Here is an 18975-nt window from a genome sequence, read left to right as displayed (position 1 = left end):
GGAACATCCACAAGGGATTGATGGTCTTCTTTCACTGAGACCGACCCAGAACTCTGAGAATCATCATCTGATGGGGAGGACGAGATATACTCCTGAGGCAACACATGAAGAGAACCTTGGAGATGGCTGAAGACAGTAGTATACTCTGGCTAGAGTGAGTGGCAGAATTAACCCAACAGGGTTAGATAGGACAAAACCTCAGGAGTGATGGCCATCCAAGATGACTCTGGTGCTAGTGCAGGTGTACCACATATATTCAATAGCTGTTTGCAACAGTTACTACAGAACCCATTCTGGTTAACAACCTGGTCAGACAGGCCTGCAGAACAGGACTTACAGGATATAAGCACCGGAAGGCTCCCATCATCACCTTTACCTTTAGACATGACAGGATGGTATACAGTACTAATGTAATGTGCCTTTTTATCAATAAACCAGCCACACACATTCAGAGGGATGAGGAGAAACAGTGATAGTTGTACCTTACAGTTTTGAAAAAATATGCAGTGTACACACAGCAGCTAGCATACAGTCACATACAATGCATAAATACGCACAATTGCTACAGTAATATGGACTCTGGATCAACTGACCAGCCCCGGAGAGGTGATGGTAGGATATAGAGTGCGCTATATGCCATACCCAAGGGAGAGATATATACAGAGAGACAGACCAAACCTCTGAGACCAACCTCTTCAGCAGTGCACGGACAGACACTAAACTGCACGCGTCTCACACACAAGGCGGTCAATTATAGCAAGCCAGGCGCAGGAATCCGTATCCGGAAGTTTGCGTCTGGGGGGGAGGAGCGCCTATCTCCCCTAGGCTGCGATTTTGATGGCCGAAGATGCTGACCTCACAGTAGTTAGACGATTATTAGTGCACTCTAGTGCATCTTACTACCCGTCCCCGGCGACAGATGTTATGGCCCCGGCCGCTTTATTGAGGACACGTTAGACAAGGCCTTCATCAGCAGCCGCCTCCGATGCATCTCAACACCGGAGGCGGGGGACTCCTACGTGCATGATTCCCGAGAGGAATCGCTTACCTGACATCTCCGTGACCCGACCGCAGTCCCGGATCTCAGCATTAAGCCATCAGCTAAGCCACGCTGAGGCCTGCTGAGAACCTCAGGGCATATAGCAGTGCTGGTGTTTCGGCATCTAGCGTCTTTCAAGGTGCCTGGTACCGCTAAACTTTGAAGTTTCGAAAACTTAAGGTAAAACATGAAACAAAAAGCCTAGGAATGCCTAGTAGTCCCGCTGTTATAACAGGTGCGTCTTGCCGTGCACCAAACAAAAGCACTGAATGCCTGTCGCTGGGGGAGGGTATATAGTGAGGAAGACCAGTGCATGCTGAGAGCTTCAAAGCTTTTCTGTTTGGTGCAATGGATGTGATCCAACTACATACCCCCATGGTAGATCCTGTGGACCCTATGGAACCCGAAGAAGAAATAATCGGTAACACTTTTCTGACATACTGTACTATCGTATGTTGTATTCTTGTTGTGCTAAACAAGAATACAATCACTATTACACCAACTTCCCAAATACAATCATTAACATAGTAACTACAACAAAACATTTGCTATGTATTACACTAATGTACACAAGACAATAATAATTACACTGACTTCAATAGAAGTATAGATTTCAACAAGAGAAGTACTCATTAACAGCACCATTGATATCTGAAAAAAAAACCTAATACACTAACTAAAACAAGGCATTCACTATCACACTGACATTAATAAAACAATTAAAGAGCACACTGATTTCAACAAGACAATATCACATTAACATTAATAGAACAACTATGGAGCAATTACTACCTACTGTATCTACAGTGACCTTAAAAACAGACAGACAATAACCAATAATCGCAGACTTCAACAAATGCCATGACTAACAATCACATTGACATAAAAAAAGATAGGATGCCTAGATTTAAACATCAAAGTTACAATCAGCAAACACAGCAAAAGTCCATTGGAACACTATTGCATTGTTACAGCCGACATGCATCAGAGGACATTCATTTTGTAAGCAACTGACCACTGTCATTCAATTGTAGAGATGGCAATTGTCTATCAATTTGATATTGTTTGTGTGATGACTATGAATCAGGGTTTGCAAAATACACGCTATAGCGCATTTTTACACGCTACAGCAAGATGGGGTCCCGGTTTTAAAATCCCTGTGGATCCCGCAGGACGCGCTGGCTGAGTTTGCTGCCTGTAGCGCTGCAGCAGCCAATCACCGCCAGCCGCAGCAGCCAGTCACCCCAGGCGGCCGCAGCAGCCAATCAGCGCCGGCGGCCTCAGCAGCCAATCACCGCCGGCGGCCTCAGCAGCCAGTCACCCCAGGCGGCCGCAGCAGCACCCTATCACTGCCGGCGGCATCTCCTGCACCTTTCACCGCCGGTGGATTATCCTGAACCCATAGCTGCCGGCAGCATCTCCTCAACCAATAACTGCCGGCAGCATCTGATTTAATTGCTGCCTGACACCATGCTCTGTGCCCACGTGAAAATGGATGGACTCTGCATCCTGGGACAGTGGTCAGGAGGACTCAGCATGTACAAGGGATGTGCTGCTCTGACGGCTGGTGACAGAGAAAAGACCCTGAACTCAGACAAGTCAGTCACGTACAGCTTACAGTGTTATCACTGGGCAGAGCCCCCCTGACTCCTACTGTGTGACCATGTGCATCCACCCTAACCCTCCCTGACTGTGTAACTGTGGCCACTCCCACCCCCTAACACTGACTTTGTAACTGTGCGCACCCCCTTCAACTCTGACTGTGTAACTGGGTGCAGCCCCCTAACCCTAACTGTGTGCAGCCCCCCATAATCCTGACTGTGTGACCATGTGCTTCCCCTCTAACCCTCCCTGACTTTGTAACTGTGCACCCCCCCCCCTAAGCCTGACTGTGTAACTGGGTGCAGCCCCCTAACCCTGCCTGTGTGCAGCCCCCCCTAATCCTGACTGTGTGACCATGTGCATCCTCCCTAAACCTCCCTGACTGTGTAACTGTGGCCACCCCCACCCCCTAACACTGACTTTGTAACTGTGCGCACCCCCTTCAACTCTGACTGTGTAACTGGGTGCAGCCCCCTAACCCTAACTGTGTGCAGCCCCCCATAATCCTGACTGTGTGACCATGTGCTTCCCCTCTAACCCTCCCTGACTTTGTAACTGTGCACCCCCCCCCCCTAAGCCTGACTGTGTAACTGGGTGCAGCCCCCTAACCCTGCCTGTGTGCAGCCCCCCCTAATCCTGACTGTGTGACCATGTGCATCCTCCCTAAACCTCCCTGACTGTGGAGCTGTGGCCACCCCCCCCTAACTGTGACTGTGTATCTGTGTGCAGACCCCCTAACCCTGACTGTGTAACTGTGTGTATTTCCCATTTATCCTGACTGTTAACTGTGTGCACTGCCCACCTTACCCAAGCACTGCCTGTCTCTAACCTCCTCCTTGGTCCCAATACTACCCCAGCTATCTACTCTAACCTCCTCCCTACCCTTCGTACTGCCTGCCTCTAACCTCTTCCTTGGCCCCAGCACTGTCGCAAACTACTGTCTGCACTTACCCGTCCCTATCCCCAGTTCTGCATGCCCTTACTGCCCTCTGGCTCCAGCTCTAACCCAACTTCTCCTTGCCTTTAGCACCAGCTCTACCCCAATAATATAATATGTGATGGGACCCAAAAAGAGTGGAGCAGGACCCCATTTTTATAAAATGAGGGGTCCCCGGGACCCACATTTTTTTTCGCTTTTCACGATCACTGATGATAATGTCTAAATTAGATAAAAAAAAGTAGTAAAAGGTCTTACTTGCTCTCCAACAGTTGTTCAATGTCTTGCACCATCCGGCAAAGTTCTTCTGCAAGAGGAAAGCTCTTACCCACTTTCATAAATAAGGCGGCAATTTTGTTGCTGCGTAAAAAACCAGCGGCCCTACGTCTCAGCCCATGAAGTACACAAGCTTCCACTGCAGCTGTAAGAAGACAAAGGAGCAAGTTTCAGTAGGTTGTATTACTTATTTATTCCACCCAACCATAGGGTTCTGCTCATGTTTGTTATTTACTTTTTTATGCTTTATAAAGGGTATAGCTTTGCTACATCATTAACTGTGCAATTTCCTTATTAGCTCCTTTTTATAAAGAAATATAAAAAAGGACAGTGAATAGTTAAACAGAAACCGATTTGTGTTTAAACATCATCCATCATAATACTGAGTCCATATGTTAACATTCTCCATAATAAAAACAAACTGAACCACATACTTTATATTCCCAACTCCTAAATGTTTATACCCACACAGGAAGAAATATGATGATTCAGAGTACATTGCTTTATTATGATTCATTCATATATATGGGAATCTGTATGAATGACCGCCGGACCTATGCCCGGCGGTTCAAATACCGACAGTGGATGCCCGACGGAGGAGATCCTGAAAAGGTAAGAATTTAACCTATCCCTAACCCTCTCCCCCCCTCTAATCCTAACCCTCCCTTAGGGGTGCCTAAACCTAACCTCCCCCCTAGTGCCTAACGCTAATCTCTCCTGTAAGTGCCTAAACCTAGCCCCCTCTTCCCCGCAGCCTAACCCTGTCTCCCAGGGGGGTGCCTAACCCTAACCTCCCCCCGGGGGTGCCTAACCCTAACCTCCCAGGGGGGTGCCTAGCCCTAAGTCGCCACGGGAGCCCTAAAACCTAACCCCCCCCGCGGCTGTCCGTGCCCGGCTTACCTTCGTTCGGTATGCTCCCGGCGTAGGGATAATGACAGGTGTAGGGATTTCGACGCCTGTCATTAGTCCCCTGTCGGGATTAGACAGTTGGGAAGCTGGCGGTCGGCATTGCGATCGTCGGCTTCCTGACTGCATCGCTATATATGTATTAGTATTTGGGAAATGTAACAAGGGACAACTGCAAATTTCTTGTGGAGGAAACAATCTTATGCATTGAATGATACAATATATACCCTTCACCACATGTGTAAAATCACATTCAAACATTACACAACATATATAAATGAGCTCTAAAAAAGGAAAATTAGCTTTCCGAGGACATGTGGCCACGCCACAAATTGGAAGTCTTACATGTTGGGAGGTATGTTATTCTACAAACACTATATTACAGATGAAGCTGTAAATATCTATAATATATATATCTATATATATATATATATATCTATATATATATATATATAGATATATGCACATACACACACAGAGGCCCTGATTCAGAGGCGCGATGGTCAAGACCATCGGGCTTGCGACGAGACCATTGCGGTAGGGTCTCGTTGCCGCAAGCCCCAGTGGATTTCCTGCTCTAACTGTACCTGAGCCTTTTCCTTCTAATGCAGCCAGTTGTAGATAATCTCCAGCCATTTCCCCCAGTTCTATTCAGTCTCATCCCCCAATGGGTCTCTCCAGCCACCCTTTGTTTCTCTACCCTCATTCTTTCTCTCTCCAGCTACAGCCCCCCAGTGTCCCTCCAGCCCCCACTGTCTCCAGATACACCCACTTAGGTCTCTCCAGCCCCATACAGTCCCCTTCTGTCTCTCCAGCCATCTTGTCTCTCCAGCAAATTCCTCCATTGTCTCTTCAGCTGCAGCTCCCCACTGTTTCCCTAGATCCAGAGTCTCTCCAGCTCCAAATGCCTTCTGTCTCCCCTGCAAAGCCAGTGTCTCTACAGTTCCAACCAGCCTACTATCTCTCCAACTCTGCAATGTCTTTCCAGTTCCCTTTTGTCTCTCCAGCCTCTAGGGTCTCCCCAACTCCAAACCCCGCATCACTCCGTCTCCAACCTACAGACACTTATCTTCTTCTTCTGTGTCTTCTGGCTGCTCCTCAGTCTTCTTCTGCCTTTCAGTGATGCAGCGTGGTGCGATGTCATGACATAACACATGCTGCTCCACAATAAACAAATAAACTTTACTGCACTTGCAACCGGTGCAGGAAGATTCGGTGACAGTGGCTTCCAGCCCCGGAGTACAGACATGCCTGCAGCGGGACAGACAGCAATGCCTGCAAGGTGGCGGTAGGTAATACCGCCATTTACTGCCCCACTTCCATCACTAAGTATATATCCCAGGTATTTATATAAAATTATATTAAAAAAATCATTCAAAACAGACTCATGACCAGCTACAGCTCATACCTTTATTTCACAGGTCTGTCTGAAATGTGTGCAGGCTTCTAGCATTATAACACGGGAGTGGCTTCCCATTGGAAGCATTATCTCTGCTAATTGTAGTCCGGATTGGCAGTCCCAGGGGGAGAAAATACTTTGCCCTGGGTCAGCCTGTCCATCATGTGATAAGCGGTGAGTATTTCCAATGGGAAGCTACTGCCACTGCTAGGCTTTCACTGGGGTGACAGATTTTACTGGCTGCAGCCTTTAGGTAAAATCCACCACGCCACATAAAAATCACATACTGTGTCACAAACATATAAATAGCATCAAAATAAAGGCTTTAGAATCTAACAAGAACACTTAAAATAATAATAATCAGTCATGTAATCAGTGACTGTATGCGCACCATAGTGGTAAGTGTCACGCTTCCAGTTTCGAAACTCAGCCTGAATATTCCATAATTCCATATAGGGCATTCATTTTATTAAGGCAGTGGTTCCCAACCTCAGCCCTCAAGTACCCCCAACAGGTCATGTTTTGAAGATGCCAGTGTGTGGAAGCAGGTGGGATAATTAATGACCCAGTAAAATAGATTTACCCCACCTGTGCATGATTAAAAAAATCCACAAAACATGACCTGTTGGTGGTACTTGAGGACTGGAGTTAAGCAGTCTTCAGTTTTATGGTAGTATCACTACATCCATGCACAATGCTTAGCTGTTTCACCCACCTAATATCGAGATACTGCTATTTTGTGTGCGGGCAGTACCAGTAATGGATTAAGCTTTTGATCCTTGGTTGATATCTAGGAATGGGCAATGGGTCACTCCTGACTTACAGTAGTTTATGCTTGTTAAGATGAGAATCTGAAAACGTGTACACTATGCCTCGTTCGTTCAGCATGAATCGCTGTTCTGCTTATACGCACGCAAATGCGTTGCTAATATCAGCAGTCATATTTAAATGTTTGCAATCGCAGCCTAACATAATGACGCCAACTTCCCCTTATTCACATCCGTATACTAGGGCAACATAGCTAAAACAATCGGTAACATCGAGTAATATCGGACCCATACGCACAGTTAAGGCAGGTCAGACATCATTCAGGAATTGCTAACTTCTGCGCATGCTATGAGACCTCAGGGGACGTCTGCTATCACAGTAGCTAATTTATGCACGCCCATGCAACATCATTGAAACGCACTGGCATGCCTCCGTTGGTCCCCGTCCCCGTCAAACACCCACAAACGGCACTTCCTGTCATTCACTCTGTCATGGGTCTGCGTAGCCTCTGCATACGCAGTTCTGAATGCAGCATCTGGCTCGCGCACGCGTGCTGCGATGCTTACGCAGTACGAATTAGCAACTACGTTCCTTGTTAAATCAGGCCGTATGATCAAATTACTAAGTGCACCAAAATGTGCACACAGCTTGAATTTATGCACAGTATCCCTGCTTGTTTCCACGATCTTCTATTTTAATTATCTTTAGAAATACAAGTCATACAGGGCAATTCAATTTGGAGCGAAAAGTCAGTTTTTGCGATAATTTCGCACCGATGATGTCATTTTGGTTTTACACCGTATTCAATTTCAAAGAATTTTCGCAGGTTCAAAAAGTCTTTGAAAAAAACCGGGGATAACTTTTCACCACTGAATAGGTGGCGAAAAAAAGTGCAGAAATGGGGTTTAGGGGTGCAGGCTTAAAAAAAATAGCCTGCATCCCTGGGAATGTCATTTTAAAATAAACTGTGTTAAAAACAATTTTGAAAAAAAAATAGGGACTCCACAAAAATTTTTTTGAAAATTTGGGGTGAAAAAAAAAAAAAGGGAAAAAAAGTGTTTAAAAATAGGGAAATAGGTTCAGTGCTATTCTGCAAATATGCGGCAGGTGTATTCTAGAATAGGCTATTAGAGGCAGGTGCATATTTGCAGAATTTTTACATAAAGACTTTAGGGACTTAAAAATAGGCTAGTACCCATTTTCATGTACCCCAGATTTGATGGGACCACTTAAAAAGATTAAAAAAAAAAAAACTAAGTACTCTTCTGCATCACTTCTTCAATGTCAGGGAAAAAACACCTGCAGCCTCTATTTAAATCCCCGACTTTCATTTGCAGGCTAAAACGGGGGTACCCATAGTGATTCCCCATGTTTTTACAATTTTAGGGTTGGTCCTACAATTTATTCCAGGTAAATTTTTTTTTTTTCTCCGATCCTACTTCGCCGGGTCCCGTTTTCGTAGCTTTCAAATTGAATACGGGGATAAAGCGGGTGCGTGCCCGATACTTTATCCCAGGAAAATCTCCGATGTGGAGCGAAAAGTCCAGCACGGACTTTTCGCTCCCATATTGAATACCCCTGTAAACCTCAGAGAAGGATACAAATCCGTAGGGCCCCAGGCAAGATGTGAAGAGGCTCTGCCAAAATACCTCAGGTAGTGACTTATAGAAATACGTATTATTGTGGCAAACCATCCAAATTCAAATTGTAAAAACAATGTCTCAGCAATAATATATGAATGTAAATAGCAGTTGAATGTACCTCCTTTGGAGTAAGTTACCATCTCCAGACATCCACTTACAAATTTAGACCCATTGACTTCCCCAGCTATATCATGTATGTACTAGGGGTGTGCACCGGCCACTTTTCGTGTTTTGGTTTTGGATCTGGATCTTTCTTCGTGTTTTCGATCTGGATTGGTTTTGCCAAAACCAACCTTTGGTGTTTTGGGTTCTGGGTTTTGTGTTTTGGATCTGTATTTTTTTTTTAAAAAGCATAAAAACAGCTAAAATAACAGAATGTGTTGATTTTTCTGCTCCTATGCTATTATTAACCTCAAAAACCTTAATTTCCACTCATTTCCAGTCTATTCTGAACACCTCACAATAGTGTTTTTATGTCCAAAAGGTTGCACCGAGGTAGATGGATGACTATGCTAAGCGACACGAGTGGGCGGCACAAACACGTGGCCCATCTAGGAGTGACACTGCAGTGGCAGACAGGATGGCAGTTTGAAAACTACGCCGCAAACAGTACATAATGCAAAGAAAAAAAAGAGGTGCAAGATGGAATTGTCCTTGGGCCCTCCCACCCACCCTTATGTTGTATAAGCAGGACATGCACACTTTAACAAACCAATCATTTCAGCGCCAGGGTCTGCCACACGACTGTGGCTGAAATGATTGCTTCGTTTGGGCCCCCACAAAACAAGCTGGCAATTAATCTGTCCCTGCACAAACTGGCTCTACGGAAGATGTCGTCCTCATCCTCCTCATTCACCGATTCCTCACCCTCTTCAGTTTTGTGTACATCCTCATCGTCACAGAGTATTAATTCGTCCCCGCTGGAATCCACCACCACAGGTCCCTCTGTACGTTCTGGAGGCTGGTCTCCCTGGAAGAGTTGATAATTCATTTTTATGAACATCATCTTCTCCACATTTTGTGGAAGCAACCTCCTACGCTTTTCGCTGACAAGGTTCCCGGCTGCACTAAACACTCTTTCGGAGTACACACTGGAGGGGGTGCAACTCAGGTAAAATAGAGCCAGTTTGTACAGGGGCCTCCAAATTGCCTCTTTTTCCTGCCAGTACAAGTACGGACTGTCTGACATGCCTACTTGGATGCTGTCACCAATGTAATCCTTTAACAGACAGACGCACGCTTGTCGCTGCTGCTTTGAGGATGCAGGTGTGGCTACTGCGCATACATTTCACACACAAACACAGAAAAAAAGATTATTTTATTTTGGTTGGAGCGCACTTTGGAGGTTACACCACCCTTTAACAGACAGACGCATGCTTGTCACTGCTGCTTTGAGGATGCAGGTGCAGCTAAGCCCACACATTTCACAAAGACAGAAAAAAAAAAAAAAGAAGAATTTTTTATTTTTTGTGGAGCGCACTTTGGGGGTTACACCACCCTTTAACAGACAGACGCACGCTTGTCGCTGCTGCTTTGAGTATGCATGTGGAATCTAGATGGGATTTGGAACCGGGGACACACTACCTCCATCAATTGTCTAAATCCCACTGCACTAATGGCGGATACCGGACGCACGTCTAACACCAACATAGCAGTCAAGGCCTCAGTTATACGTTTTGCTTCAGAATGACTGCTGTCGTACTTCATCCTCCTCGCTAGGGACTGTTGGAGGGTCAATTGTTTAGTAAAAGTAGTGGTGTTCCTACTTCCTCTCTGGGATGATGAACAACTCCCAGCAGCAGCAACAGCACTAGGAGGAAGTGGTTCTTGATCTTTCCCTATTTTATTTTTATCGGAAAAAGTTTGGTCCTCCATTTATGTTAAATTGATATATACGTGCGGCTAAGGCGCACACAAACACAGAAAATAATTTTTTATTTTTGTTGGACACTAGTGCACTTTGTGGGTTACACCACCCTTTAACCACTTGTCTGGCACGGTCGTATCAGATACGACCACACTAGGCTGGGCTTTCCCTGACATGGTCGTATCTGATACGACCAGTCAGAAATGCCAACTAGGCGGCTGTGGGAAGCTAATCTTCCCGCAGCTGCCTACATCAGAGGGACCTTCTGGTCCCTCTGCAAGCATGGCTGCCTCGCTAGCGTGTCCCGATCACTGCTGGCCACAGTGATCGGGCACCGTCGGCAGCCCCCCTCCCATAGAAGCAGCAGTGCTGCTGCTGTGACCCGATCACTGTGGCCAGCAGTGATCGGGCAGCCATTTCCACCCCCTTCAATAAACAGCAGTAGCGGCAGCTCTGGTAGCCGCCACTGCTGCTATCTATCCGGGCCGCCAGCGGGACACCCTCCCGCTGCGGCTCCAGAACTACAGTGATCACTGTGTGTGTAAAGGAGCAGCGGCGGCGGCGGCGGCTCTGGTAGCCGCCGCTGCTCTGTATCCGGGCCGCCAGCGGGAGACGCTCCCGCTGCGGCTCCGGCACTACAGTGATCACATCGTGATCACTGTGTGTGTAAAGGAGCAGCGGCGGCGGCTCAGGTAGCCGCCGCCGCTGCTCTGTATCCGGGCCGCCAGCGGGAGACGCTCCCGCTGCGGCTCCAGCTGTAGGAGCAGCAGCTGCGGCTCTGGTAGCCGTGACTGCTGCCATGTTCCCCCGGCGCTCCCGCCCACTGTCTTCTGGCCTCAGCTCCGCCTCCCCGTCCCCATGTGCCCAATCACTGCGGGCCACAGTGATCAGGCAATAAATAATTGAACAATTATATAGTGTGTATATATATATATACGTATGTATGTGTATATATATATATATATATATATATATACACACACACACGTATATATATATATTTATATATATATATGTATATATATATATACACACACACACACGTATATATATATATATATATATATATTAATATATATGTATGTATGTGTATATATATTAGGGGTGTGCACCGGCCACTTTTCGTGTTTTGTGTTTTGGTTTTGGATCTGGATCTTTCTTCGTGTTTTCGATTTGGTTTTATTTTGCCAAAACCACCCTTCCGTGTTTTGGGTTCTGGGTTTTGTGTTTTGGATCTGTATTTTTTTTTAAAAAAGCATAAAAACAGCTAAAATCACAGAATTTGTAGGTTTTTCTGCTCCTATGCTATTATTAACCTCAATAACCTTAATTTCCACTCATTTCCAGTCTATTCTGAACACCTCACACCTCACAATAGTGTTTTTATGTCCAAAACGTTGCACCGAGGTAGCTGGATGACTATGCTAAGCGACACGAGTGGGCGGCACAAACACGTGACCCATCTAGGCGTGAAACTGCAGTGGCAGACAGGATGGCAGTTTGAAAAACTAGGCCCCAAACGGTACATAATGCAAAGAAAAAAAAGAGGTGCAAGATGGAATTGTCCTTGGGCCCTCCCACCCACCCTTATGTTGTATAAACAGGACATGCACACTTTAACAAACCAATCATTTCAGCGCCAGGGTCTGCCACACAACTGTGGCTGAAATGATTGCTTCGTTTGGGCCCCCACAAAACAAGCTGGCAATTAATGTGTCCCTGCACAAACTGGCTCTACGGAAGATGTCGTCCTCATCCTCCTCATTCACCGATTCCTCACCCTCTTCAGTTTTGTGTACATCCTCATCGTCACAGAGTATTAATTCGTCCCCGCTGGAATCCACCACCACAGGTCCCTCTGTACCTTCTGGAGGCTGGTCTCCCTGGAAGAGCTGATAATTCATTTTGATGAACATCATCTTCTCCACATTCTGTGGAAGCAACCTCCTACGCCTTTCGCTGACAAGGTTCCCGGCTGCACTAAACACTCTTTCGGAGTACACACTGGAGGGGGGGCAACTCAGGTAAAATAGAGCCAGTTTGTACAGGGGCCTCCAAATTGCCTCTTTTTCCTGCCAGTACAGGTATGGACTGTCTGCCATGCCTACTTGGATGCTGTCACCGATGTAATCCTCCACCATTCTGTCAATGGTGACAGTATCATATGCAGTGACAGTAGACATGTCAGAAATTGTTGCCAGGTCCTTCAGTCCGGACCAGATGTCCAAACTTGGTCCTGCCTGCCCTGCATCACCGCCAGCGGGTTGCTTAGGATACCTAAGTTTTTTCCTGGCAGCCCCAGTTGCAGGAGAAAATGAAGAAGGAGCCGTTGACGTGTCACGTTCCGCTTCAGCTGACAGTGTGTTCACCAGCAGGTCTTTGCACCTCTGCAGGCTTGTGTCGGCCGGAAAGAGAGACACCACATAGGCTTTAAACCTAGGATCGAGCACGGTGGCCAAAACGTAGTGGTCTGATTTCAACAGATTGACCACCCTGGAATCCTGGCAAAGCGAATGAAGGGCTTCATCCACAAGTCCCACATGCCGAGCGGAATCGCTCCGTCTTAGCTCCTCCTTCACTTTCTCCAGCTGCTTCTGCAAAAGCCTGATGAGGGGAATGACCTGACTCAAGCTGGCAGTGTCTGAACTGACTTCACGTGTGGCAAGTTCGAAGGGCTGGAGAACCTTGCACAACACGGAAATCATTCTCCACTGCGCTTGAGTCAGGTGCATACCCCGTCCTTTGCCTATGTCATAGGTGGATGTATAGGCTTGTATGGCCTTTTGCTGCTCCTCCATCCTCTGAAGCATATAGAGGGTTGAGTTCCACCGCGTCACAACCTCTTGCTTCAGGTGATGGCGGGGCAGGTTCAAGAGTGTTTGCTGGCGCTCCAGTCTTCGGCACGCAGTCGCTGAATGGCGAAAGTGGCCAGAAATTTTTCGGGCCACCCAAAGCGTCTCCTGCACGCCCCTGTCGCTTTTCAGAAAATTCTGCACCACCAAGTTTATTGTGTGAGCAAAACATGGGACGTGCTGGAATTTGCCCAGATGTAATGCCCGCACAATATTGGTGGCGTTGTCAGATATCACAAATCCCCAGGAGAGTCTAAGTGGGGTAAGCCACTGGGCGATGATTTCCCTCAGTTTCTCTAAGAGGTTGTCGGCGGTGTGCCTCTTACTGAAACCGGTGATACACAGCGTAGCCTGCCTTGTAACGAGCTGGCATTTCTGAGATGCTGCTACTGGTGACGCTGCTGCTGTTGCTGCGTAAGGTGATACATCTACCCAGTGGGCTGTCACAGTCATATAGTCCTTAGTCTGCCCTGTTCCACTTGTCCACATGTCCGTGGTTAAGTGGACATTGTGTACAACGGCATTTTTCAGGACACTGAGGACACTTTTTCTGACGTTTCTGTACAGTCTCGGTATCGCCTGCCTAGTGAAGTGGAATCTAGACGGGATTTGGAACCGGGGACACACTACCTCCATCAATTGTCTAAATCCCACTGCACTAATGGCGGATACCGGACGCACGTCTAACACCAACATAGCAGTCAAGGCCTCAGTTATACGTTTTGCTTCAGGATGACTGCTGTCGTACTTCATCCTCCTCGCTAAGGACTGTTGGAGGGTCAATTGTTTAGTAAAAGTAGTGGTGTTCCTACTTCCTCTCTGGGATGATGAACGACTCCCAGCAGCAGCAACAGCAGCAGCGGCAGCAGTAGGCGTAGCAATGCAGGATCCTCCAGAGGAATCCCGGATAGGAGAGTCAGTCATGCCAGTGACATGGCCTGCAGGACTACTTCCGATCCTGACTAAGGAGGAAATTGACGAGGAGGGAGTTGACGGTGTGGTTTGCAGGCGCTTGGATACAACAGGACAACGGGATTTAGGTGTCCCTGGACTGCTTACGGTCTTAGCCAAAGTTTCTGAACTTGACAGTAACTTTTTATGAACGCGCTGCAGGTGCCGTATAAGGGAGGATGTTCCTAGGTGGTTGACATCCCTACCCCTACTTATTTCACCTTTACATATGGTACATATGGCAAGACAGTTGTTGTCCGGATTTGGATAGAAATATTGCCAGACCAAAGAGGTGGAATGTTTGGTCTTCTGCCCAGGTATGACCGTGATGGGCTTTTTCATCCCACGGACAACAACTGTCTCCCCCGGAGCCTGATTTAAACAAACCACATCACCATCAGAATCCTCCTCGCCAACTTCCTCCTCAGCGCCAGCTACACCAGTATCCTCATCCTGTTGTACTTCAACAGTGACATCTTCAATTTGCATATCAGCAAGTGGACTGTGGGTGCTCCTTTCAGCACTTGCAGGGGGCGTGCAAATGGTGGAAAGAGCCACCTCTTCCCGTCCAGTGCTGGGAAGGTCAGGCATCGCAACCACCACCACACTTGGACTCTCCTTGGGGATTTGTGATATCTTCTTAGAAAGCACAGTTCTTCGCTGTGCTTTTGCCAGCTTAACTCTTTTGATTTTTTTAGTGGGAGGAGGGCTTCCATCGTCATGTGAAGCTGAACCACTAGTCATGAACTTACTAGGGATCGACCTTAGCCGTTCCTTGCCACTCCGTGTCGTAAATGGCATATTGGCAAGTTTACGTTTCTCTTCAGCTGATTTAAATGTCTTTTTCAAGGTCATTTTCCTGAACTTTGCCATTTGGGATTGGATGTGCCCTCTACTATGACATTGGGCATCGGCCTTGGCAGACGACGTTGATGGCATGTTATCGTCTATGTCATGACTAGTGGCAGCAGCTTCAGCACTAGGAGGAAGTGGTTCTTGATCTTTCTCTATTTTATTTTTATCGGAGAAAGTTTGGTCCTCCATTTATGTTATATCGATTTGATATATACGTGCGGCTAAACACAGAAAATAATTTATTTTTTGGTTTGGACTGGAGTGTACTTTGTGGGTTACAGCACCCTTTAACGGTCAAGCCAGCCGGCCCTTTACTTATGACACAGGCGCACGCTTGGCACTACTTTGTTGATGCACGTGCGGCTACTGCGCACACAATTCACAAACACAGAAAATAATTTTTTTTTTGGTTTGGACTGGAGTGTACTTTGGGGGTTACAGCACCCTTTAACGGTCAAGCCAGCCGGCCCTTTACTTATGACACAGGCGCACGCTTGGCACTACTTTGTTGATGCACGTGCGGCTACTGCGCACACAATTCACAAACACAGAAAATAATTTTTTTTTTGGTTTGGACTGGAGTGTACTTTCGGGGGTTACAGCACCCTTAACGGTCAAGCCAGCCGGCCCTTTACTTATGACACAGGTGCACGCTTGGCACTACTTTGTTGATGCACGTGCGGCTACTGCGCACACAATTCACAAACACAGAAAATAATTTTTTTTTGGTTTGGACTGGAGTGTACTTTCGGGGGTTACAGCACCCTTAACGGTCAAGCCAGCCGGCCCTTTACTTATGACACAGGCGCACGCTTGGCACTACTTTGTTGATGCACGTGCGGCTACTGCGCACAAAATTCACAAACACAGAAAATATATTATTTTTTTAGCACTTGGGGGGAGCACCCCTGATGGACAGAGCACCCCCTGGACAACACTACAGCACTCCTTTAGGACTGGGACACTGCACAGGACTTTGGAGTGGACACAGCCCCTATGGAGAACTGACTGCACAACACAGTCCAGCCAGCCCCTATGGACTTTGAAGTAGTGGACACAGCCCCTATTAACAACAGCAGCACAGCACAACACAGCCAGCCCCTATGGACTTTGAAGTAGTGGACAACAGCAGCACTACACTACACTACACTACACAGCCCTAACTCCCACCCTCCCTCTTCACTGTCCACAGCCGAGTGAGAAAATGGCGCCGACGTGGGTACCTTATATAGGATCCAAAACCCGCGAGACTCGGAAGGCGGGATGATGACGTTTTGCCTCGATTTCAGATCCGAGTCAGGCGGGAAAAGTCGAGCCTGATTCGGATCGGACTCGGATCGGGGGGGCTCGGGGGGGTTCGGATTTCAGAAATCCGAACCCGCTCACCCCTAATATATATACAGACACACACGTATGTATATATATATATGTATATATATATATATATATATATGTATATATATATATTTATGTGTAAATGTATATGTATATATATATGTGTAAATATATATATATATATATATATATACTGTGTGTGTCTATGTCTATATATATATATATATATATATAATGTTCGATCGATATATATATATCGATCGATGGATATCGCAGAGCCTCAGATTAGGGATGGCAACTGACCATCGATGGTTTGCAAACCATCGATGGTCTGACTGAAAACAAATGGTTTGCCATTGCTGGTGGCCATCAATGTTGTACCATCGATGGCAACCCTCAATCGATGTTTAGGAAACATCGGCACAGTTGTGATGTATACAGATCTCCTTGACCAATCGCAAAACAATTGATGGCTTCTAACGATGGTTGAACCATCAATGGTACAGCCGTCAATGGCCATCACTACAGTATAATATAAAAATTGCTATTTTTATGGTATACTGGGCCTGATTCAGACTCACTCGCGAGCGGCTGTCCGCTCGCAAGTGGGTCGATGGTCTGCACTGAGCATGCGCACGACGGAGGGAGCTCCGTCGTGCGCATGCGCCAGACACGACGAGCGAAGGACTTTCCTTCGCTCGTTGTGTCCGATCAAAGGGGGCGTGCTGTCAATGTTGATTGACAGCACGCCCCCTTTGGTGGGCGTGCCTCCCTGACGGGGGCGTTCCCACGGGAACGCCTCCCATCAGAAGCCGGCCCACTGACATCACTAGTGATGTCAGTGGGAGTGATTTTGGCTCTGATAGAGCCAAAATCACTCCGGAGTTTGCGGTTGAAAACCTCAACCGCAGGATCCGGCTCGCAATTTCGATGGTCGCGATGGTCACGACCATCGCGGCCATCAAAATGCACGCTCGTATAGCCTGTGGGTGGTGACCCACAGCTATACGAGCGTCCAGGAGGACGCTCCATGAAAATGGAGCCCGGCCCTCATTCAGAGCGTGCACTCTGCTCAGAGCGTACGGCTCTGAATGAGGGCCACTGTGTTTTAAAAAAAATATTTTTTTCAAATAAAATAGTGATGGATAAGTTTAAAATTATGTTTGTGACCTGATTCAATCATAAAAGAAACCGACAATTTTGGAGCGGTTTTTGGAAAAAGAATTAGTCAGTTAAGTGGTTAAGAAATGAGCCAGCCGGCCCTTTACTTATGGGACACAGGCGCACGCTTGGCGATGCTCCTTTGTTGATGCACGTGCAGCCACAGTGCACACAATTCACAAACACAGCCCCTATGGACAACAGCAGCACAGCACAACACAGCCAGCCCCTTTGGACTTTGGAGGAGTGGACACAGCCCCTATGGACAACAGCAGCACAGCGCAGCACAACACTACACTACATAGCCCAGCCAGCCCTAACTCCCACCCTCCCTCTTCACTGTCCACAGCCGAGTGAGAAAATGGTGCCGATGCGGGTACCTTATATAGAATCCAAAACCCGCGAGACCCGGAAGGCGGGATGATGAAGTTTTGCCTCGATTTCAGATTCGAGTCAGGCGGGAAAAGTCGAGCCTGACTCGGATCGGCCTCGGATCGGGGGAGCTCGGGGGGGTTCGGATTTCAAAAATCCGAACCCGCTCACCCCTAGTATGTACTTACAGTATGCTGCTGACAGCAGTGGCACGGACATCTGTCAGGGTGGAAGGTTTGTTCAGAGTAATGCTGGGAATACACATACAAATAAAAAGCCTGCCAGACCAACGGCATTTTATCTGACAGCCTGATATCATGGTCACACTCTATGAAATAGCTCACAGTCTATAGGCCACGACATCTGTGCTCTTTCCCAGGGGAGGAGAAATGTGACCGTTCCTCTCTCTTTGAAGGAACTGGGGAAATGGATGTCGGTCGGCAGCAGTAGTGAATAAATATTGCATCGAACGGGCATGTTGGACGATCCAGCATGCCCGACCGATCAATATTTTTAGATTGGTAGCCCACATACACTGTACAATTATCTGGCCGATCCACCCAATACTGGCGGGTGGGCCAGATTATTGCATAGTGTATGCCCAGCATAAGCAACAAGCTAATCTCATGAGACTAAGCAGAGCCGGCCCTAGCCATATAGAAACCGTTGTAATTCCTACACCGTTCACCTGAATTGGATATAATTACCCTCAAATTAAATCTGAAAGTCTGCAGTTAAAGCATATCTTGTTTGTTTCATTTCAAAGCCATTGTGGTGGTGAATAGAGGCCAAAATATGAAAATTCTATCAATGTCCCAATATTTATGCACCTGACTGTATATACACATACGCACACACACATACATAACACACATATACACACACAGTGCCTTGCATAAGTATTCACCCCCTTGGCTTTTTACCTCTTCTGTTGCATTACAACCTGTATTTCATTTTTTTTTTTAATCTGAATTTTATGTGATGGATCTGCACAAAATAGTCTAATTTGGTG

General features: G+C 46.9%; 1 protein-coding gene across 3 annotated transcripts in view; it reads right to left on the bottom strand.

The window, feature by feature from the left end:
* Nucleotides 1-18975, bottom strand: part of SGSM1 (small G protein signaling modulator 1) — a 353611-nt gene that overhangs the window by 145468 nt on the left and 189168 nt on the right. For all 3 annotated transcript variants that reach the window (XR_015877719.1, XR_015877720.1, XM_088467888.1), the window contains exon 4: nucleotides 3837-3999. Coding sequence is in view for 1 of the 3 variants with exons in the window: in XM_088467888.1 (XP_088324014.1) it covers nucleotides 3837-3999 (163 nt within the window). In the remaining 2 variants the exon portion in view is untranslated. The remainder of the gene's footprint in view (nucleotides 1-3836; nucleotides 4000-18975) is intronic.

Source organism: Taudactylus pleione, unplaced genomic scaffold (genome assembly GCF_031769625.1).
Source record: "Taudactylus pleione unplaced genomic scaffold, aTauple2 ptg000078l, whole genome shotgun sequence".
Lineage (NCBI taxonomy): Eukaryota > Metazoa > Chordata > Amphibia > Anura > Myobatrachidae > Taudactylus > Taudactylus pleione.
The sequence above is the reverse complement of the archived record's forward strand: the minus strand, read 5'-3'. Positions and strand labels throughout refer to the sequence as shown.